Source organism: Phoxinus phoxinus (genome assembly GCF_949152265.1).
Source record: "Phoxinus phoxinus genome assembly, chromosome: 6".
Classification (NCBI taxonomy): domain Eukaryota; kingdom Metazoa; phylum Chordata; class Actinopteri; order Cypriniformes; family Leuciscidae; genus Phoxinus; species Phoxinus phoxinus.
This window is the reverse complement of record NC_136881.1, coordinates 33,487,745-33,512,193: the sequence shown is the minus strand read 5'-3', so window position 1 is coordinate 33,512,193 and position 24,449 is coordinate 33,487,745. Positions and strand designations below refer to the sequence as shown.

The 24,449-nt window shown below is 36.4% G+C and overlaps 1 protein-coding gene across 1 annotated transcript; it reads right to left on the bottom strand.

Annotated features, from left to right (window-relative positions):
- Nucleotides 1-708: 708 nt before the first annotated feature.
- tubgcp3 (tubulin gamma complex component 3) lies at nt 709-24,326 on the bottom strand. Its single transcript, XM_079616069.1, has 22 exons — nt 24,037-24,326; nt 23,283-23,390; nt 22,532-22,599; nt 22,331-22,414; nt 22,021-22,232; nt 19,030-19,196; nt 18,024-18,136; nt 14,720-14,845; nt 14,453-14,521; nt 13,705-13,837; nt 13,408-13,574; nt 11,779-11,889; nt 10,320-10,428; nt 7,715-7,904; nt 7,448-7,583; nt 7,277-7,345; nt 5,123-5,258; nt 4,928-5,016; nt 4,719-4,850; nt 4,477-4,617; nt 2,593-2,709; nt 709-1,370 (listed from the first exon to the last, which is right to left on the bottom strand). The coding sequence occupies exons 1-22, from the start codon at nt 24,110-24,112 to the stop codon at nt 1,209-1,211; spliced, it is 2,715 nt and encodes a 904-aa protein (XP_079472195.1). The 5' UTR covers nt 24,113-24,326; the 3' UTR covers nt 709-1,208.
- Nucleotides 24,327-24,449: the final 123 nt, after the last annotated feature.

Here is a 24,449-nt window from a genome sequence, read left to right as displayed (position 1 = left end):
AGTCTTAAAAATTATTAAATTCATAAAATATCTTGCTTACAACTCTTTCGGCTCTTTGAATTGGACAGGAAATGGAAAGCAACATGAATTTTTTTTTTTTTCTATAAAAAAAGGTTTATTAGTTCAAGAAAAGAATGACAGGATGTTTGTTCATTTTGAGTTCTGCTTTGTACACATGTGCTATACAGTGCAGAAAGAGTTTGAAACCCTTTAATGGACAATCATTTGACTCCTTCACCCTCGATTCCTAGTGACGCATTAAAATACAGATAAAAACAGTTGCAGTGACACCTCAGTATCTTTTCCATTGAATCTACAGACAAAATTAATTCATCAGTCCATTTTCATCTTCACCGTGTAAGAGCGCACTACGGGGAAGGAGGGCGAGAGCGATTTCCCCCAGCTTTACCACTTCCATCAATACATTTCATGAACATGGGAGAGACAAGGAAAAACACTACAACAGCAATCTATAATCTTGCCCATTATGATCTGAAACTTCAGAATAGTAACGTTGTCCTCACAGTATCAACCTGAGGCTTAAGATCACACAGCATTGTGGGTAGTTGATTTTACATGTACGAAATGAGGCGAGTTTACAGGATCTTACAGAGGTCATGTAGTTAATTTAAGTGCATGTAATTTAACAGGTCCATTCATAAATTAAAGAACTGGTTGACATTTAAGGTTCCTCTTTTTTTTTTACACCCAGTACAAAAGGTCACAGCCTGTATAATTACAAACTTAACAACAACAAAAATATATATAATAATGAAAATGGACCAGGTGTGTCTATTTTCTTGACATCTGGAGACTTTGAAATGAAAAAGAAAGGGCACTAGAAGAAAAGCAAGACAAAAAAAAATCTCAATGGACTTAAATATTACCAAAAACATAAACACAAACAAATCTTTACACAAAAAAAAAAAAAAAAAACTAGTATTCACACATTAACTAAACAACTGAAAAGGAAGCACAACAGACCTGCGACCTTGTGCTACTGACAGTTACACTGTAAAACCACTAGACAGTCGATTGTGTGTGACTGAAATCATTTGGCCATGACACTGAAATAGGTTATTCTATAAACAATTTCCCTGTTAAATGAGTTTCTTACAGAGCGCCAGAAGAGTTCTGAGTAGCCCTATTAATAAACGGTCTCTTGACGCAGCAACCAAATAACATGAACTTTCCCAAAGTCTGCAAGGTCAGATGTTGGAGCTTCGTCTCCCCCTTGTGGCGCCTAGCGAAGGCCTCAGGCGTGGGTCACGGGCCTTATAATGCTCGTTGAAGTCCAGACGGAAACTGAGGAACTGAAGACTCTCATCAGAGCAGGTCATTAGCAGCCGCAGAAACTCCTGCACGATGCCCTAAAGGACAACAGACAGAAAGAAGGCGTTACGTCCAGGGCTGGAGCTTCAGACGCTTGTTTGTATAATATATCATGTGACGTGATAAAGTGAGCATTTCTATCTCTTGGTATCTTACCAGCCACCCAAGGACAACAGATGAAATGTATCTGTGCGCTAATAATGTTACAGTAAATATACTGTGAATTGTCCCTGAACTAATAAATAATTTAAATTAATTCAGCAGTGTATGATAAAATCGTTATTAATCAAGATTAGCAGTTTTGAAATGATTGGTATTGGTTTGCATTGAAAGCAGAAAATACCACGGCTTATTTTAAACATTTATTCTACTATTTTAATATTCATTAACATTTTTAAACTCATATGGACTCCACTGTAATACATGCAAATGACTATATAATACAGTTAACATCAGGAATAAATTTACAATTACAATCCAGTACAACTAACCAAACTTTTCATTCCAGTAATTTTTTTCAGGGCTAATCTGTCTCCATTTCCAATAAAAATAATTTTTTTATGTCAGGTTTCAAAAGGTTTACAAAAATATTTATCTTTTTTAATATAATTTTTTATTATTTATAACTCCTATAAACTCAAATGTAATAAATGCTTCTTTTTTTAACAAGCATTATATTTTTAAATAAATATATATTTTTAAACAGATTAATAATACAAAATAATAAATAAATAAAAATCAGTAATTATAAAAACGAAATTGTGTACTGTGCAAAGAAGCAAAAAAAAGTTATATCCACACATTTACATGAAAACTGATTAATAATGAAATCTGGGCATATTCCAATGATGTCCGTTTCATGTCTAGTATTTCCACAAGATTACAGTGAGAAACAAAAATGTATGTATTCGGATTACATTTATATTGCAAGAATATTCCAATAGCTCTAAAGCAAATATATTTTCAAGAATAAAGAGTCAACCAGAATATTGGCTTTGATCAGAAAATCATGCTCATATTAAAATGATCAATGTCCACATCACATTATTATCTAGCATAAAATGTGGCGAGTGCAGACCATTTAGTGTTTGAGCATTGCATATGTAGTGTGGATCAGCATAAAATGCTCTACTGAACACCATTAAGCATGTTCTCTCGCCGCTCGTACCTGCTGCTTCAGCACTTTTCCCACGCATGCATGAAACGATACGGGTTTATTGGGCGAGCACATTAAAGTGTATGAGAGGCTGTGTGGAGTACCTGATAGAAGTGTGTGAGTAATCTGAGCTGAGAGCACATTTTTGGTATGGTGTCTTTAAACTCCTGCACACGTCTGTTCTCTTCTGCCTCCTGCTCTGCTGTTACACCCCACTCGCCCTGAAATACACAGAAACACAGTTAGAAACAAACACTCTGGCACTCGTTCCACCTTTGTTTACTTTCACAGTAATTCAGCTGACACGAGGAGAGAAAGAGAGAAAAGAAAAATCAATGGCAATAGAAAATAAACACCGTCCCTGTAAAAGGAGCATCCACTCTGCTTTTGACCTACACATTTGCTAATGGCCACTTTCAAGAGTCAATTAAAAGAGTGGATTATAATTCTTATTTTCAGTGCTTGACACTCTGAAGATGTGACTTAACCATTAGGAATGCTCTGGCCTATAAGAAGCCTTGCTTTTTTTTTTTAACATAGTTATAGCAATGGTCACCTGTGTTTTTGAGCATTTGGGATCTGTCAAAATGTTTAACATCATTTATTTGACCAAAAATGAAGTCATTTCGAGACAATTTTATTAGAACTAAAAATAACTTTTCTATTGTAATCAGTGTTTAAAATGAACACCCGCCAACCTCCCAAATGCGGGTAAAAATCAACCGTGGCGGGTAACGCGGTCAAATGTGCGTGCTACTATGTTTACTCACTTTGCTGGGGAAGTTTGTGTAAGCCAAATCTGCACAAATTTAGCGCAAATACTCAACTCGTCAGTCATTGTGCTCTATTAAATATATAATTGCGTATTGCGCAAAATCTGCGCATATCTGGCTTATTTGAACATGCACGTCACTGCGCAACAAATAACGGCGCGCTTGTTCATTTGCATTGAAGGAATAGCAAAGATTAAAAAGCGTTTGGTTAACAGAATCAGAAAAGACTTCCAACATCCTACATGTTCTTTGTACTGCATTGATCGGTCCACCTAAAACACATTTTTGGTGAAAAGGATAATGGATGAGGAAGGGAGGAGATTGCTGGATGACAGGATTTCGTTTGAATAAGAAATTAATGTATGAAATATTTATTATATATATATACACACAAGCTGTGACGTAGTAAATCTGGTTAATTTGTTCTTTTTCTGTTGGCTAGTAGAAGTCCCGAATGGCCGGTAACTTAAATTTAGTAGCCAAATTGGCCGGTGGGTGAAAAAGTTAATTTCAAACCCTGATTGTAATGTACTGTAAAATGTAATTTATTCCTGTGATGGCAAAGCTGTATTTTCAGCATCATTAGTGTCAGTAAAATTATGTCACATGATCATTCAGAAATCATTCAAATATGATGATTTGCTGCTCAAGAAACATTTCTTATTAAAAATGTTGACATTTTTATTTTGGAAACTGATACATTTATTCCAGATTCTTTGATGAATAGAAAGTTCAAAAGAAAAGTATTTATTTGAAATTAGGCACCTTTGATAAATTTAACGTGTCCTTGCTGGGAAAAAAGTATTAGTTTCTTAAAAGCACAAATTAAAAAAAAATTGCCTGCAATTTGTTTTTTTATTTATAATTCTCTACACAGTGTTTATTTGTTTACAGTATTGCACGTACAATAGAAATCTTTGGTGCAAGGCCTTCTGAAGGATTAAAAACAGTAATGTGAAGTTCATATTTTTGTTAAAGTACTTTAGGTCTTTCAAAGATAATGATAATATATCATAGACAAATAATGCACAAAAATAATTGTTCAGTTTCATGGCTAGTAAGAAATATTTATGGCTGATAATGTACTCATTTCACCTGACAGAAAGTGTCAAAATGAATTCTGCATACAGCGAAAAGCAATGATAGCAATATAATCACCTTTTTAACTTGCATTTAATGTGTAAAAAAGCACTTTTTCTTTCTCTCTGTACATACCATCTCTACTCTCTGTCTCTTCTTGTCCTCGAATTGGACGCGTAGCTGCAGCTCTTCTAGAGCGGAGCGGTACAGTGTGTCCTGAGCGTTCTGGAACTCAATGATCTGATCAAACACTGCGCGCAATTGATTCAACAGAGACTGCGCACACACACACACAAAGGGAAACAGAGTTACGGAAATGAGGATAAGTACGAGGGATCATCATTGGCACACAATCACCCTGTGTAAGTGCATCGTACCCTGTTGTTCACATCCAGCAGGCAGCGAGAAATGATGGTGTCCAGAAAAACATCATGAGCTGCTATAATGTGATCCAGATCCTGAGCCTGCTGGACCTTATTCCACAACTCATCCCAAGAGCACTCCAATACCTACAGTGACCCGTGCACAATGCAATTAATAATACAGCTCAACTGTTTGAAAAAGTCAAACATACAGAGGGACATACCTCAAATGTGATATAATACTGCATCTGATGGATGAAGTGAACCATCTCGGAAGCGAGGACATGACATTGGTGCAGTACGCCAGAGAGCTCTGTGCAAATACACAACAGACATCTCAACGGTCTGCTGAGAAAGGTGGTTCTCACAAAAATGTAGGTTGGTTCAAAAACATCTAACAGAATGAAGACCGCACTCACCCGGCATGCTCTTCAGCAGTTTGGCGTTACACATTTGACCCTTCCAGATGTCGGTGAGGATGTACTCCATTCTTTTAGCCCTCCACAGGAAGTTGAACACACGCAGGTAGTGGCTCATACACTCACGGGTGAACACCTGATCCAGGTATGACACACATTGTGGTTAGGGATGCACTGTTTTAAACAAATATTGCCCGTAACGATATAACCAATTAAACCAAGGCTGATATTACAATTTTGTACTATTTTGTCTAAATAAATGAAAATCAATCATTTTAAATTCATTTTAAGTGAATTTAGGCATCAAAACATAATGGATAGTATGATAAATGTATAGTTTACATTTAAAGTGTTAGTTCACCCAAAAATTAACATAACCATCATGTCATTACAAACTCATGAGACTTTTGTTCATATTTGGAACACAAATTGAAGATATGAAGATATCAGATTTCTGTTCCTCCACTGAAAGTCTCACCCAAAATTCTGACGCTTCAAAATGTTCATATAGACATCGTAAAATAAAATCCATATAAATAGAGCGATTAAATCCACACTTGTGAAGAGACATGATCACTTAATTATAGAACAGATTTTAATTTAGGCTTTTATTCACATATAAATATTGATCAGCAAACATACATGGAGCACTCAAATATGGTAATCGGATGCTCAAGCACGATTGCTTGACCCGCAAGAACCATTGAAATTCACTTGTCACACCAGCGCGTTTGAGCTTCCGCAAGAACCAATGAGGTTTGTTCTCACGCGTCGTCAAGTATGAACGGTCAAGCTTCCGTTTAACATATTTGAGTGCTCTATGGATGTTTGCTGATCAATGTTTATATGTGAATAAAAGCCTATATTAAATCTGATCATCATATAAAGTGGATTGTGTCTCTTCAGAAGACTTTGATTAAACCATTTAAACCACTATGGATTTATTTTACGATTTCTTTATGAGAGCTTTGAAGCATTTTAGGTGAATAGACTTTCAATGGACACAGAAATCTCTCAGATTTCACTGGAAAAAAATAATAAAAATCTTCATTTGTGTTCCGAAGATGAAAGAAAGTCTTATGGGTTTGGAAACACACAAGGGTGAGTAAATGATGACAGAATTTTTCTTTTTGGGTGAACTAACCGTTTAACACACAATCCCAAACCGGCAAACTATTTCCGCATTCCGGGTGAAACGTAAGGTTATAAAATAGTTATAACCAAATATTTTTCAGACAAAAACCATATTGTATCTGATGAATAACTTCTCATTATACCATGGTCTGTCTAAATACTTGATTCTGATTGGCTGGAAGGTGTGCAATAAAACCGTATAACGCACAGGTAGTTCCAAGTCAGCTTAATCACTTTTAATGTGCTGTTTTCATTGAAAAACACATGCACGCACGTACGCACACACACACCTGTGACTTTTAGTAATAAAATAGCTTCGCTACTGAATCACTGTATTAAATTTCTCAGCAACGAGGGGGTTACATCGCTACTTTGAAGTAATTAAACTCTCAGCTTCATTGTTAATAGAGAGAGAGATGCTGAACAGAAGCAGGTAAGCATCTCTCTCGATAATTATTTAAAAAAAAATGCTATTATTCATTCATAATCTTACCATACTACTTTATCTCTGTCTCTGAACAAAATAACCGTCAATTTAACCCATTTGGCAAATGACCATAGCAGGATAATCCACAGCAGGCTGAAATTATTAAGCGATTAATAATTAAACGATTTTAATGCACTCCGCTTCGCACCAGCGGTTCTTTGCCTCCACACCGTGCATTAAAATAGTTTAATGCACAGCTAGCCGTGGATTTTCCTTTACTTAATGGATGCTGAATCTTATAAATCAATGCTGCAATAAATGTATCATCTTAGGTCACTGAAATGTATTGCCCGATTCTTGAATGGGCCTTGGTCAGGGTCATGAGTCACGACTACACCTCTGCCAAAAACTATGCAATATCTCTTCCAAACCAAAAATGACCGAATTAGGGTTAACAGTAATTAAAATATAAATGTTATATTATGTGTGCTGTAGATTGACAAAATGCATCTAAATGGGCTAGAACAATCTTGCTGTGTGCAGACGGTGTGCACGGACTTCACACTGCCTGTGTTGATGACGTCCACATTTACCGTGGCAATGGGCCCCTCTACATGATAATCCAAACTGAAGACGTCCCAACCAGTGTCCCCAGGAGAAACCTGGACAAAACAGGACACCAGACCCACATTCAGTGATACACAATTATGTAGTGATATTTGCCATCAGATATTTGTTTATTTGGCTCAGTTTCTTCTCAGTACCTCCAGTAGCCGGACATCAAGCCTCTTTAGTATCTCAGGACTGTCAAACTGGGCATTGGTTGCCCTGACAGCGGTCTCCAGGATACCGGTTAGATTGTGTTGGTAAAGAGTGGTGGCAGCCCTCACCAACTCTGGCCTGAGAGAGAGCGAGAGATAAAGAGAGATGGATGACTCCAAGAATAAACGTCCTTACTAGAGGAGAAAGATCGGTTATAAATCAACGATGAAATCAAGCACATTCATGTCAAGCTACGCAAACAAACGTACTTGAGAAGGTCCATGAGGTGCCGGATGAAGTCTCCCTGGCCCAGCAGAAGGTATCTCCTCATGGCCTGAAGATGTTCCAGCAGTTGGTAGTTCTTATTTAACACATCCAACAGATACTTACTGGTCTCAAAATATGCAGCATCAATCTTACTCTGAAAGGCCCCTTCCAGATCAGTGAACAATTCTGTCGCTGAGAAAGATATACAAGGGTGTTAAATGAAAGCAAGAGCATGAGAGAAAAAGAAGAAGAAGAGGAGGAATGAAGAAAAAGTCAAGAGGAAAAATGAGGCAGAGCAAGAAAGAAAAACCTTTATGAAAATATAATATTCTGGCAAATCCTTGCAGCAAACATGGCCAGATATTTATTACAAGCTTATATTTCCCATGCAAATGAGCAGGGTTATGATATTTTAAAATGTAGAAAACAGACTAAACTCATTTTTGATATAATAAATAGTGTTGTCACGATACTGGAATTTCAATACGATACCTTGAAAAACATCGATATTCGATACCACACGTAAAACCGTTCATATACATGTTTATTTTATTTTTTATTTTATACATGGCAAATCGTAACAGTAATGCAAATGATTCATGTGGTTTAATCCATGTCTTCTCAATAGAATGATCGCTTTATACGATGAACAGATTTTAATTGAAGCTTTTATTCACATTTAAACATTGATGAATTAGCAATGCAATTATCTCAGCCCTAAATGTCTGCACATTATATTGTTTGTATTAGTGTTTTTACAATGGGGTAATTTTGTTGCAATAGCATTACACACAACACAAGGAAGCTTGATTCCAATCTTGGAATTGAATTTACAAAAAAAAAGTAAATCGTCAGTATAATAAAATAACAAATGATAGCACAAATAAAACCAGTGCTTTAGGTTTTTCAGGTAGGTCTAACAGTAGCATTCTGGTACACAAGTAGTCTTCATTGTAAAAATTAAAAACAGATTAATCCTTACAATTCAAGTTATTCAGTCCAGAACAGTGAGTGATTTTCTTTTCATCTTTTGTTGTCTACTGAACATTAATGACAGACAACAGCAGGTTTATTAGGGTGCTGTCACTTTAAGAGTGAATGGACAGATTACAATATACTGATACACGCTAGCGGTGTAACGGTTCAAACGGTTTTAAATACGGTATGTGCTATGTTGAGGGGAAAAAAGGACTACTGTCAAATAAAAAATAAAGAAATAAGAACAAATAATATAACTACAAGCAACAGCAAAAATAAATCCAATAGAGCAAATATTTTCAGGTAGGTCTAACATTAGTTTTCAGGTACAGAATTTGAATAATGTACTCAAATGTAAAATAACATTGCATATTTGACTGTTTAAATTCAATCTAGAGCAGTGAGTGTTTAATGTCTTTTGTTGTTTGATTAACATTAAAAACACAGACAGGAGGAATATTAGGCTGCTGTCGCTTTAAGACAATGCCCGGATCCAAAATACTGATATTGTTGTCTGTCACACATGCGTCGTCTTTCTCGACTGTATAAGTTCACCTTAGGCATAAAATACTATGTCAGCTAGGATACGCAAGACGGGCATGTTGACAATTTTTGTGTAAATTTGTCCATTCAAGCGCAAGACTTGAAAGAGAACTCAATATCTGAGCACTGTCTGAGAGTGTGCGCGCTTCAGATGAGAACACACACACAGTCACACACAAACCATATTATAGATACGCTGTCAGATTTTAGATCAACCGCGGTGCAAGTGCGTGCCTGACCGTGGGTGGAGAACGGTACGGTACGTTTATTTTTTTTATTTTAATGAGAACCGTTAAACCCTTAATACACACGCATCTTATTTCTCAACTGTTTACATTCACTTAAGACATAATGGACATTTTGACAATTTTATTCCCTGGTTTCACAGACAAGGCTTAAGTGTAGTCCCAGACTAAAACAGATATGTTTTGTCTCAAGTTTCTTTCTGAGGCACGTTTATAAAAGCTGCTTAAATGCAAATGCCCTAATTGCACCAACTAAAAGCTTAGATTAAAAGTTAATTTCTTACTGGTATTACAAAAAAAAAAGTTTTTATACCTGGAAAATAGAAACTAATAACCTTGGTTGTGACTGTTTCTAAAAGGTTTACAGAATGATGGTGAACGTGACTGCATTGTTTGCCAGATTTGTGCCAATAAATAATTGAAAAAAATTTACCTTTGCAAGGTTATACATGTAAAGAGCAAACCACTTTTGATGAAAGAAAAAAATAAACCAGACAAAGTCAATGCGGAGTAAGAAAGAGAAGGACAGAACACCAGAAAACAAAGAACCTTCTAGAATCACACTGAAGGACAGAGATGTACGTTGGAGGCTAAGAGCATTGATTAGCCATGCTAGCAAAAGACGTTAAATACAGCCAGCGTCGATATGGACAAATACACCACAGACAGGCTGTCAAAAACTGCACTTTCCTCCACAACAAATCAATCCTTCTCTCTCCTCTTTCTCCATCCCTCACTTTCAGCAGGTTATTTAACTATTAGCTGCCATTATGGCCACAAATAATCGCATTAGCAAGCATAAATGCGGCTATTTTAAGCAACTACATTAGCGCTGGCTCACCATCTTTGGGAGAGTCGGTGGATTTGGAGGCGGGCATGATCTTTCCCGGCGGCGTCCTGTCGTGGCAAACCTGATGCAGGAAGTTGATGGATTTGCCAATGAGTAGCACCTGGAGAAGGGCAGAAAGGAAGAAAACGCATCAGATGGCATCATTATATGCTCGTTTCAATCTAAAGATGAATCACTGTTAGGTAATGTCTTGCATTAAATGATCAAACTGGGTTTTTGCTATTAATGAAGAAAATGTGAGTGCTGCTTGGCTGTGAAAAACTCAGCCACTTCCTCCCTAGTGTGTACTGTGTGGTTGACGTAGGTTAGGTGAAAAATGAGGAAAGGTGTGTTATAATATACTTCTATATATAATATAATATATAAGACATCCAATTTACAAACTTCACCTGGTGAGTGATAACATATACCGGTATATATGGATGTATATATGGATGTATATATATACACACACACACACACCGGTGAAAAAGTTCATTTATTTCAGTAATTCAACTTAAACGGTGAAACTAATATATTATATAGACTCATTACATGCAAAGTGAGATATTTCAAGCCTTTATTTGTAATAATTTTGATGATTATGGCTTACAGCTTATGAAAACCTTTTCACAATATTCTAATTTAGAAAATGGGGTTGTCATAAGCTGTAAGCCATAATCATCAAAATTATAACAAATAAAGGCTTGAAATCTCACTTTGCATGTAATAAGTCTATATAATATATTAGATTCACCGTTTAAGTTGAATTACTGAAATAAATGAACTTTTGCACCATATATTTTTTTTTTGAGTTTCACCTGTATGTATACACATACAGTATGTATATGTATTTTTCTCTCTCTCTCTCTCTCTCTCTCTCTCTCTCTCTCTCTCTCTCTCTCTCTCTCTCTCTCTCTCTCTCTCTCTCTCTCTCTCTCTCTATATATATATATAAAAAACTAGACCTGTTTTACAAATTAATTATTTGTTGTGCTCATGTTATAACAAATATATTAAAATAGATTTTGTGTATACATGTATATATATATATATATATATATAAATAAAATACAAAATATTGCACATCATACTTTTCACAAGTCAAGTGTATTATTATTTGTAATATTTTCAATTTGTAATATTTATAATATAAATATTTATGAATGAATAGCCACTTGAAACACCCAAGCACTGTGTAAAGAGCAAACCGCTTTTTATAATAAATACTAAAGCACAGACATAATATATTATTATTGTAAAGTAATACTTTACAATAATAATGTATATAATACCGTATATTTTATAGAAATAAAATACAAAATATTGCACATCATTTTTCACAAGTGTAAAATTATTTGTAATATTTTCTAAATTGTCTCATTCCTTGATCAATAAACTCTGATGTTATGCCATCATGTAAAGTACAATGTAAAGTACATGATGTGCTACCATGATATAAGTGCTGTACCTTCCTGGCTTGGTCCATTGTGATGAAGGACGGGATCATACTCTTCCTCAGGGAGTACTTGTCATGCCAAAGTCTGTCCGTCTTCACTGTTGGGTCAGAGGCTACAAAGAACTGAACACACATTTTGATTGTCAGGAGGATTTCTGAAAGATTTAAGAAAGTTATTTTGTTACGGCCTGTACCACGCATGCAGTCTCGTAAAGTTTACACTGATGAAACATCAGCTCTAAGACAAATAAATGACCTCCATCGACTGGTCAACTGGTCGCTGAAATGCAATGACCTTTCTGTGGTAATTACACAGACGGAGGGAATGAAAGTAGAAGAGCACATCAGTGCTTTCAACACGGCAACTATTAAAACGACTATTGCCGAGAATAACGATGCCGAGCGAAACGAGGAGCTCGTAAACCCTTGGACCAGGAAGAGAGTGTTTTCGATGGGTACATTAGTGATATAACCCTCTCTGTCACCTCCACCCTCAACACTGCTTGCACTGTAAAAAAAGCCTGTTACACTTCAGCGAGGGCGAGATTAAATCCTGTGATAACAGGCAAGAGCGTCTGATTGGTGCCCATGCGGAGGGGAAGCTGGGAGTTGATTGGGCGATAACTCTTCTACGCCCGGCGACTTCAGACTTAGTCAAGTGGGCATAGGCTAAGTAAAGAAAGATTCATTGACACCATTTGGTAATGGCAGAGGACAAGGAGAAGTAGATGTGAGAGTGATTGTGGGAGAAAGAGAGAGACAGAAGGCCACAGAGGAAGTGGAAGGAGAAGGGCCCATTAGCGCAGACTCATCTGTCCTCATCTGTGTGTCTGGGTGTAGGAGACTGTGGTTCACTGTGTCTGCACAACTTAAATCACACTCAAGTGCAAGCGGTTTTCTCAGTGCGCACAAGTCAACAGAGTCAATTTGAGGACACTGGCCTGAGATCAGCTTCCATTATGTGGTGGAAAATTGTATTTAATTATTAACTTTGTATCAATTAAGTGGCCATTTTTCACACCCCCACCAAGCAGACGCAAAGTCCATAAAGTAAGAACAAAAACTATCTAGTTGAAAATAATTAAGGCATGTTTTCTACAATGTTCTTCAGTAAATTAACTCAAAGAACAATATGTTTATGCATATAAAAAATGCATTTTGCCTAGTATATGTCATAAAGAGACTTCTACAAACATTTTACAGTAACGAATCGTTCAACCAGTTTTAAATCGACTCGTTAAATCGGAACGTCTGTATTTTTAGTAATTGAAATAAAGCTGGAAAAGAGACAAACTCTTACTGTAATGACGTTATTTAAAATCTGTTCTAACACTCTACTTGAGACACGAGGCTAATGATGATAAACTAGTAATGATACACTCTTCAGGACACTCAATGACTAAATGAAAAGTTCATTAAAGTCATTGCGATCATTGCATCACTTAACTCTATCCTGCCAGCAAAATCATAGTGAATATAATGTGAATATTTAGTCATGGCCTACATGAAAGGCACAGAGTAAAGACTAGAGTACATAAGTTTGCAGTGTTAAAGTAACTTCAACTATTTAATTACGGAAAGTTCTAGCAAGGGTATCTGGGAGTGACTCTGCAAAAAAGCAGTGTGTGTTCATGTCCTGACCTCATGGTACGTATCCTCCAGCTCCCCGTCATAGATCCAGCGATACAGGAAGTTGAGAATAGGGTGTGACACCAGACCGAGGATGTGCTGGATCAACGCTCTCATGTGGGGGTCACCCGTCTTTCCATACGCATGTACAGCTGTGGCCAGCTCTCCTCCTTTACGCCCTGTGAGAGAAACCAGGCTGAGGCTGATATCTTTGTGCTAAATGCATCTTTCACAATAAAATATTATGTTAATGCTGAATATATTTGAAGTGTATTGTGTAACTTTTAAATTAGTTGTATCATCACTAACCTTGGCAGTAATCCACCAGGGCGGCCAGTGTTTTCAGCCGAACCTTGGGGTCGTAGGTCCACACCAGCAGTCTCCTCAAAGTCAGACTGCTGTCCACGCTCACGTTTACACCCTGATCATCTTCCACCTGGAGCTTAACACAGACACACACACACAACCGTTACCTCGTTTTCACAGAAATGGTGCTGGTTCTCATACTTATTACTGACATATCTATTAAGCTGCTTTTAATGCGAGTCAGAAAGCGTATTAACTACAATTAATGTTTATTTCAGATTGGGTACGCATATATTGGCTGGAGCTCACCATGAATCAAAACTGACAATACTTGTTTTTTAATGGAATATTGCAGTGTTTATTGTAAACGATTTATCTTCTGTGCAAATCATTTTTTTTAATGCATGTGCGCTCATAATCTTTCATCAAAATAACTTCCCCTGCTTCTTGCTGTGACATCTCATCTCTCCTCTGATGACGTTTACTAGTGTGAGGGCGGGACAACCTGTCACTCACATGACATCACAGCAATAGCAAACCACAACCATCCAATCAATTCACGATGGACAAAATCAAAAAAAATTCTTGCCGTTTCACTCGGATACGTCACAATAGGGAAGAAAAGACTATCGCAGCTTCCGTTTCATGCCGACTATATTATCTTGCAGATTTCTCCAGCAGCAGAAAAGGGGCTTAATCAAATAAATGTTTCATGGCCAAACAGACACGTTCGCATTTGTCCCGGACTCACCTGTGCATGAAGTACAGACAGCAATCTGTAGTACTCCTTCAGCTCTTGATGCAACGCAGCACAAAAACTCTGAGAACGAAGGGTGAGAGGAGACAACCACATAAATGTAATAGTCTTTACTTTTGATCATTTTAATGCATGCTTGCTAAACTAAAGTATTCACTTCTTTCAAATAAGGAATATAATAAAGCATTATAAGATCTGTGAAGAAGTTAAGGTTGTATATGTATATGATGTGTTCACTGTAAGTCGTGTCACATTTCCTACCTGTCCGACTAGGCCAAAGGCTCGATCCAAGCTGTGGGAATCGGTGTATTTTCTAATCTTATTGTGGAGCCAGCCGAGCTCTGCCAGCCTGCTGCTAGTGTCTCTCAGAGACTTACACAGCGGCACCTACACAGCAAAAAATACAGTCAACATGCAGAACGGGTTATGATCACATAATAATGGACTACAAGAAAAACTACTGATTGTATTTATCTTTTAAATGCATGTTAAATATCTTCTGCAGGAATGCGTGTGAAATCAAAGTCTGCTTTAATGTATTCTGCCTGTGAACCGGCCAGTATGTAATCTGCCCATGTGACACTGTGGCAAAGACATTTCTATCAGTTTGAAGAAATGGCTTTAGCTAATCTTGACTGTAACTTATTTTGTGGTCTTTTGTGGGCTGCCTCGGTTCCATTCAACACAAAAACTCTTTAATAGCGTTTAATAAAAGGCCCATTTAAGTCTTTGATCAAATGTTCAATTGGAAAGGTCACCGAGACTCATTCAAAGCAAACGATTACTAAACAGACAACCAGTTCTTTTACATTTCTTCCTCAAAGACAGATGAAGACAAAGAAGCTACGACAAACCTCAGACTGAATACAATTAGGAAGAAATGATTCCTTTAATTCTATATTCCAAGGGAAATGTAAAATAGAGTCCCACAAACACTGTTATCCGTAGTATGGCAGCAAGATAACTTGCTCGTAGTTGATTTGAGATTCGTACGGACCAGGCACCACGGTTTGAAATGTACGTGATTATTAGATTAATTGCAAAGTCTAACCATCATAGAGTAAAAGTTATCATTTGCACACATTTAAGGTCCTGTCAGTTTAAACATTCAAGTGTTTTATGCCATTCGAGCGCAAGAAAACACGAAAGAGACTTGCGCTCTGTTTTTGTGTTTGAACGGACACATATATGCAAAATAATGTTAAAATACCCGTCTCGGTGAGTATCCTCGTAATCACAGTCACATATGGCTTACGTGGGGCTGTAAACGATTAATCGAATCCAAAATAAAAGTTTGTGTTTACATAATATGTGTCTATTGTGCATAATTATTTTGTATATATATATATAAATACACACACATGCATGTATATATTGGAGAAATATTTGCATTTATATACTGCACATATATTTTTATATGATTTATATTATAAATAAATATAACTATTTTATATATAAATAACAATTTTTTCTTAAATATATACATGCATGTGTGTGTATTTATATATGTATACAAAATAATTATACACAATACACACAGAAAAAGGATGCGTATCATTATATTGGATCAGTGCATTAGTTCATAAAGTGACAGCAGCCTAATACACCTGCTGCTGTCAGACATGTTAATCCAACGACAAAATACAAAGAGAAAATCCCTTTTGCAGCATTAAAAATAAATTATATTTAACTTATACAGTGAAGACTATGCAGTGTTATTTACAAGTGTAAGCGTTTATATTACTGTTAGACTTACCTGAAAATCAAAGCACTGTTTATTTGATTTGTATCTTTGTTCTATTGTGTTCATCTAATTCTTGTAATTTGTTTATTATTATCTATGCAGATTCACTCCCCTACAAAATCACCTCAATCATTCTAGAATGATCAATTCTTCCCAAATAGAGCTATTTAAGTCATCTGGTGAAACGGTTTTAATATTGCTATGTATATTGCAGAAAAACTAAATGTTGCAACATCAGTTTTTTCCAATATCGTATAGCCCTAAACCATAGATTATTTGCAATATATGAAGACATTATTTAAAATCATGCTATCTGGGTAAATGTCCTCATATTAAAATGGATTCTATGCTTCATATAATCATGTTGTAATACATACAAATTGACATTGATATGGAATTAGATTTTTAGTTTTTTATGAAATAAAGGCATTTATCTCCATCTGAGGTCCAAGGTTTTAACGTGTCACGTTCAAAACAAAAACAAACAGGTCTGGCCCATCAGAGTGCTTTTGATCCAGCATTCCTCACCGGACATAAAAAGCACATTGTTCTTTTCCAAACAAATGGATGCACCATTTTAAAAGTGTCACTTAAAAAGGACACCTGATCGATGATTCCTGGTCAACGTCTGCCAGGAATGTAAAAAAAAGCCTGGGGAGGCTTCTTGGCTCAAATGGATGGGCCACGTTAGTTCTAGCCAGACAGCTGATGATGAGATCAATGCTTCTACATTTCCCATTATGCACTTACAAAAGTGATAACAGGTGACCCTACTTAAGTTTGTTTATTAAGAACTCAATTAAATACACATTAAAAGTACTTTTATAAGCGCTATGCTAGAACATTCTGTTCATAATTCTGTTCCAGCATCTCAGTCTGACATGTAAAGTGTTTGTACTGTTGCCGAAGTGGGGAAATAAACTTAAAAAGCAAGAAAAAAAAGCATTAGCCAAAAAAATCTGAAACTTACACTTGCTTTGTTAAAAATGCACAGTCATTATGAATGACAGTGATTTGATTTGCTGTTTATTATGATTAAATAAAACTTTATAAGCGTGTTATTTATGGTGGCATTTAAATGTGTGGTAATTAAAACAATTGCTTAAGAACACAGCAAGCAAATATTATGAGAATGTTCTTATAAAAATGGCAGACTCCATTCATAACAATTTTACAATGACAATGACCTTGCAACAGTATTTCTTCATTTATCACTTTATGCTAATATATGCTACCATTCAAAAGTTTGGGGTTGGTCAAATTTTTCAACAAGGCTGCATTAACGGACCAAAAAATACCATAAAAACAGTAATATTGTGAAATATTATTGCAGTTTATAACAACTGTTTTCTATTTGAATACATTTTAAACTGTAATTTATTCCTGCGATGCAAAGCTGAATTTTCAGCATCATTACTTCAGTCTTCAGTGTCACATGATCCTTCAGAAATCATTCTAATATTCTGATTTGCTGCTCAAGAAACAATTCTTATCTTATTTTGTGAAAACCATTATACATTCTTCTTCAGGATTCTTTGATGAAGAGAAAGTCCAAAACATTTATTTGTAATAGAAATATTTTATAATTTATAATAATATGAAAGTATTCATTTTTTTTAAAAACTAGCACGACTTGAAGCTGTAAGTTTGCCAGTAGCTCACAATGTGCCAAGTACCGTTCACAAATTTTCCTTTGATTGTTTGAGGTTGCTATGCAACATACAGAGAGTTACTGTAGTTAACTTTAACAAAAATCAAAGAGAGAAAGAAAAATAAAGACAGAACCATAATAAAAGAAAGATACAGCTAATAAAGCATCACCTTTGAATCAATTTTGTAGCAGTTTTCTGGGCTGCACATCTTGATGAACTTTCCGTCTATTCCCTGGAAAACATAAAGAATGTCTCGGACGAGAGCAGACTCCCCGATCTCAGCTGGGCCAGAAGAAGAGATGGAAAGAATTGTGGAAAAAAAGAAAGAAGAGAATTTCAATTAAAGAGCTGTAAAGGTCATACTCATAAATCTGTCACAGAAAAAGGTGCTGTGTGGCCGACTGCATCTTAAACACCTCTGAGAGAGATTTCTTTTTCTCTACAAGAACGGAGAAAAATCTAATACAAAAGGCAATTAGCTATTCTCACTAGTCTTAAGCATTCTAAAACTACGGGAAAAACAAAGAGAAATATTTATGCCATCTATTGCATAAAACTCCCAGGCGTTTAGCACATTTTTAAACAATCACTTCTATACACATTTTTTTTAACCACCATAAAATGGATAATTCTAAATGTTTTTTAATGTAATAAAAATTAAAATAAAATTTACGGCCAAAACGGCTATTTTCAGTTTCGATTCAAAAATCAGTGACCGGAAACAAATGTTTAATTAGCTAAAAAGCTACGACAGTTAAACATGTCAGCAGTGTGGACACTAGCTCTGGATTTACAATATTAATTTCTCGATTTTAATCGATAATTATATGGTTTCTTAAATCTAAAATCTTTGAGTCTGTGCTGTTTTCTGTCGATGCGATTCTGTTTTCGCAAAAAGCTTTGATACTTTTAATATGAATTAAAGTCTCAACATTAAAATGAACTATACTATAGAAGGACAAAATCGAGTCTAGCCCTACATTTTTTCTAGTCCGAGAAGCAGTTTTACGACAATAGGGAAGAAAAGAATATCGGTTTCATCTTGACTTTAAAATACTATTATTAATGATTAATAAATACCTTATTAATTTTAGTATATAGTATTATTCACCCAATTGTTTCCAGAACTTATCATTTCCTTTAAGTAAACCGTGATTGTTGCTGCAGACACTCACCGCTGCCATCTCCATCCCGTCTCTGTCTTTGTGGGAGTCTGGGTGCCGGACTGGAAGAGGGTGCGCTGGTGGGACGAGGGGCAGCACCTGCCCCAGAGGGTGAACTGGACACTGGGAGAGTCCAGGCTAGACGAGACCCTCTCATAGACTCACCGACGGGCTGGAGTCTGAAAAACAAGCAGAAAATTATATACGTGGCAAAAGTTTCCCATATAAATACACTCATGCTTATCTGAAAACATTTGCACTTCATTTAACAGCTGAACTCTACAGAAGGTCAAACTCTAGGAAAGTGCTCAGTATTTTTGTGCCTTTTTCGCTACATAAATGTACCTCAATATTGATGTAATTTGACCTCTACATAAATATATCCCAAACGTCATTGTCTCGAGACGCATCCTTGCTGCCCATTAGCAATATCTGTGGGAAGTCACTCATTACCTCGTAATGGTGAGCTTTAACAAATAATGACACTGAAGTACAGACACTTTAATGATGATGTGGGTTCGACAGGTTTACTGTCAAATGGATCCAGCAATCAATTAATTCAGGGCTTGGAGTACACGGTCATATTTAAATATCTTAAGTGCTGCAGGCGCTAGACAGCGGTGTTAATAATAGATGAGCGTGTGGCAATTCAATTAAACATGCTGCAAATACAATAGCTGTGATTATTGAAAAAAAATACTATTAAAACGGGAGAGAAGAAAAAACCCATTTGACTGTTACTGGGCTAAAGGACAACATGAAGCAAAATAAAGCACTTCAAATTCAATTTTATGAAACATAGCATGTATCAACCGAAGGTTCATTGCTACGGGACACAACAGCAACTTAATGTAAAACAATAGTTTCAGTGAATATAATGACCAGTGTGTAGACAGACACTGAGCTTAAAAAAAATATCAAACCAAGTAGCGCCTGCAAACTAATTTTACCAGATCTTTTCTTAGAAATAGCTTCACTTTTTAGAGACCTTTTTGCAAATGTATAGTATAATATGAAGCATAAAGTGAAAACCACTTTACACGAGCACGATTATTTCCCCTGTAGACAAAGACAATTAATGAAAAAAAGAATAAATATGGGTGTTGAAACAAACCAGAAACAAAGAAATGGAACATATCTTAATGGATTGTAATAAAATTCTACCCATAAATAGACAATGATCTTTAAATGCTACATTTGCGAACAATATCTGACTTGATACTTCACATCATATAAGCCCTGAAAAAAGTATCAGGCGTTTTCATCATTGAAAATAAAAATAAATATTTCTCGAGCAGCAATTCAGCATATTAGAATGATTTCTGAAGGATCATGTGACACTGCAGACTGGAGTAATAATGCAGAAAATTCAGCTTTACATCACAGAAATAATTTACATTTTAAATGGGTCCTATTAAGCTCATTTACAGGTTCATCATTTTGTTTATGGGGTCTACTAGAATACATTTACATCATTTAATGTTAAATAACTAAAAAAAATCTTATAATTTACATTGTTGCAGCACCTGTTTTCAACCCCTGCCTGAATACTCTGTTTTACTTTCGGTTTCTTTAAAGTCACCATGAAATCAAAAATGGACTTTTTTTTTTAACACAATGTTTATTAGGGGTTCAAGCGTGAAATCGCTCATAACTCCTAAACAGTTAGGCATAGGCTCATTTGTCTTAGATGGTTGTGATCCTTGGCTCAAGACTGACAAATGCATGCCTCTGATTCGATCGTCGAACTATTACAAAGCTAAAAAAATAAAATATGTGTATATATTTCAGTTGTAAATGGCCTGAGTGCGCAAAATGTGGTCTTTTTTCTCTCTGATGTATGCGTTAACAGGCTTGATAAAGTAAGTATATGGTAAATTACCTGTATTGGCTGTAAATTGTCTTTTCTATCTATAATCTAAGTGGTTACATGCTCGCTAAATAAAACATAATACCTTTTGGTATTTGGTAATACTTTGTGGAGGGTGGGGGCGCTATATATCCTCCAAAAATGACATTCAGATCTGCCTCAGTTTAATTAGCAAAGCCCAACTTCCTAAACCATTCAATCAATTAATGAGAATGAAATAAAGTGCCGCCCTACATTTTTTTTGTCATTCCATAAGCCGTTTCACTCGGATATACATAACAATAGAGGGGAAAAAAAGAATTAATCGCAACTTCTGTCATCCCGCCTTACGAAAAGCGCAATCTGCTCTGATTGGTCAGTCGGCCCCAGTCTTTGTGCTTAGCATGCGTATCGGGAATGCAACAGCCCTAACCATAAGCCGTGAGTATCAGCTCCGGGGGCTTGAAAAAGCAGATCAACCCAAACCACCTTCACAGGCACGACTTGTGTAGGAGTGAAAAAAAAAAAAAAAACTCTCTAAGACATGGCAACAACACACAACCTTTTTCCCCATATGTCTTGGATTGGAATGATTTAAATGAGGGATATTGTGATGTGTATGTTCCAGAAAGAGAAATCAAGACTACAACCGATGAGTTTGAGGGATTCGGAAACAGTGTTTACTTCTATAAAGAATAACCCCATTTGAAATATGACTGTGCTTTGTAACTTTTCAGAGCTTTTTCATGGTCAAACAGCAACATTACACACCAAACACAGTTGAAAATAAGTTAAAAAAGCATAATAGAACCCCTTTAAAATGTATTCAAATTGAAAGAGTTTTCATTTTAAATCGTATTAATACTTTATTGGGCTGTGCTCGATACATCGATATATCGTCACATACTACTTGTCGATTCTGCTGAGGTGAAACGGTAGCGTGCGCATTGGTGTATTTAATTCACAATGGGTGTTGCAGCCATTCTACATAAATGTTGTCATTTCCCATTTGGAATTACTGGCTTCAAAGCAGATGCAACATGTGGCATAAGCAAATGATATGCTGATTTGTGTCCTTTTTGAAGCTTGACATCTCATGGTCACCGCATTTCTGCATTTAACTCTTAAATTGCAAGTCCATCACTGCCACTCACCCAGTAAGCAGAGACGGAGGGGTCGGTCCCGGCCCATTGATGGAGAACACCCCCATACTGCTGATGCCACTGGTGGCCATGCTGGAGTTATGCGCGGTGGCAGAGCGCTCTGGGTAGCTGAGCGGGAGGCTCTGGGGACGGGCGTAGTAGAACGGGGTGGAGTGGACGTCACGGGGCAAAGCCTGGGCAAGCAGAGCTCCATAACTACACACCTGTGGAAAGGAAAGAACATTACCTCTGCCCTTGTACATAAATGTCAAATGATTTTCATTATGTTATTGTGCAGAATAACTGGAGAGATATTTCATACAGGAACCCGGTTGGACGGCTTCCTTGGGTCTTCACAGAGGCTGAGCAGGAGGTATAAGATGGACCATCTATGTTTCAATACGCCCTGTTCACCAGACACAACAAAATCAACATGTGCACAAAACAATATGCAGTCCATGCATATCTAATCTATGCATCATGTATGGAAATATTAAGAAATCAATACATTGTGGATACTGACCTGGGTCTGAAGCTTTCTGTGCAACTCAGAGAACAGGGCAGCATCTGCTTCCCGTCTTTGTTTCAACACTACAATAAATAGGCAAAAAAAAGAAAGAGAAATTTTGCATTTGAATCACACAAGCCTGAAATATTAAAGAATTGTTGAAAGATCCGATTCAGATTATTTAATCGTCATATAACAACAACAAAAACATCAGCAGCACAATATATTAAATTAATTAAATTAAATAACAGGCAAACTAAACTAACAAAGTCTAATGTTTTCAAATAGGGAACATAAATAAATGACAAAGTATTGTTTTAACATGTTTATTGCTTGATGATTACATGCATAATTTTATGCCATGCAAACTTCTTGCGGTCTATGATGTACTGAAAATTCTGTATTCTGTAGAATTATTATATTTTAAATTTAATACATTTTAAGAATTGTTTGTTTTGTAAACATCAATTATAATGGGTTGAAAATGATAAACAAATCCCCATATAACATCATTTTCCTGTCAAAAAGTGCTTATGAATGTATAGCTGTTAATTTTGTACAAAAACAATAATGTTTAATGATAAACATTTCTTTCTGACATAAATATATGTTGTTACAAATATTTGGATTGTCAGGGCAAGTATATATTGGTCCTACTACCCAGAACAATCTGCAAACAAAATATATTATTTATTTCTATGAACGCCACCTCCTGAAATGATAATTGCTCTTGAATGAGGGAAGAACAGGGTTTCAGATTACTCACATTCTTTTTTAATTTTCTCAGACACCAGAAACTCATCCCGTTCAATAGTGGGTGCATAATTACTTCCGATGACCCTCACGGCGTACTGGAACTGATGAGCTACGTCAGCTGAGAAGATACACAAACAACAGGTGCATTCATAACTTAAGACATTAAAAAAAAATTTGAACACACAAAAGCATTTTCATACATATTCACAAGACACATTTCAGTTTAATAACAGGATCCATGTCAAAATCTACCCTATAGCCTATCAAGCATGAAATGGGTGTCTGGTTATACAGAAAGTCTTTATCTGATAGCAGGGATCATATTCCTGTAGGTCTGCTGTCTCTACTTCTACTAGATCCACTGATGAGCTGCTCATGTCCTGTTTCTGAGCTGTTTGTTGTGAGATGTGTTCCTGCAGATCAGGGTTTGATTCACACATACCACTGAAATATGACAGCACCCGTGAGTGAGCTAGATAACATATTAAATAAATAAGGGCTTAGGGTGTGAACCGGTTTGAATCATCAGGGTCTTTATTGATCTAAAGGGCCATTTGAAACAGGGGCCCTGTATTAACCAGCATCTCCCTGATGTGTTGCCAACCTGTCCGCTTACAGCATCTCATCGGAAGAGGAGACCCTCCATCACATTGTCTGTTTTCAACGAAACACCCCATATACTCATAGCTACACATACTGATCATGTTACTAAGCAGCTGTGTGAGTGTGACAGTGATGTAAACGGTTGAAATATGTTTCTTTACCTTCACTCTTGCCCGTTATCTTACAGCACAGACTCTGCAGAAGCACGTTGGGTGATTTCTGATCAAGAGCCGCCATTGCGCACTTATATATCCCCTCCCGTGCGAGCAGAAGCGGTCCGCGGCGTGCTTTTAACCGCTGTCGCTTTTAATACGGTGGGTTTCAGCTGGGAGCAACAACAGCGCCATTTTAACGGAACCCGCCGAAAAGCGCCCACATCGGACAGTAAACGGAAAACACGGCAACGGTGCGCAGCGGAAAAACATCCGGCTGTAAAGTGAGATTCCGGAAAGCGTTCCTCTCTACAAACGTTACCTAAACGCAAAATTCAGATGCGTTAAAAAAAACAATAAATAAATAAAAACATTTGGATATTATTATTATTATGTTGTTGCTGTATTTGTTGTCTTTTACT

Coding starts and splice junctions, on each gene's coding strand:
- tubgcp3 (XM_079616069.1), bottom strand. CDS start 24,112: ATGGCGGCTCTTGATCAGAAATCACCCAACGTGCTTCTGCAGAGTCTG. Junction 22,600..23,282: donor TGAGAAAATTAAAAAAGAAT/GTGAGTAATCTG, acceptor TATTTATTGTAG/TGTTGAAACAAAGACGGGAA. Junction 7,584..7,714: donor CACCTCATGGACCTTCTCAA/GTACGTTTGTTT, acceptor GCTCTCTCTCAG/GCCAGAGTTGGTGAGGGCTG.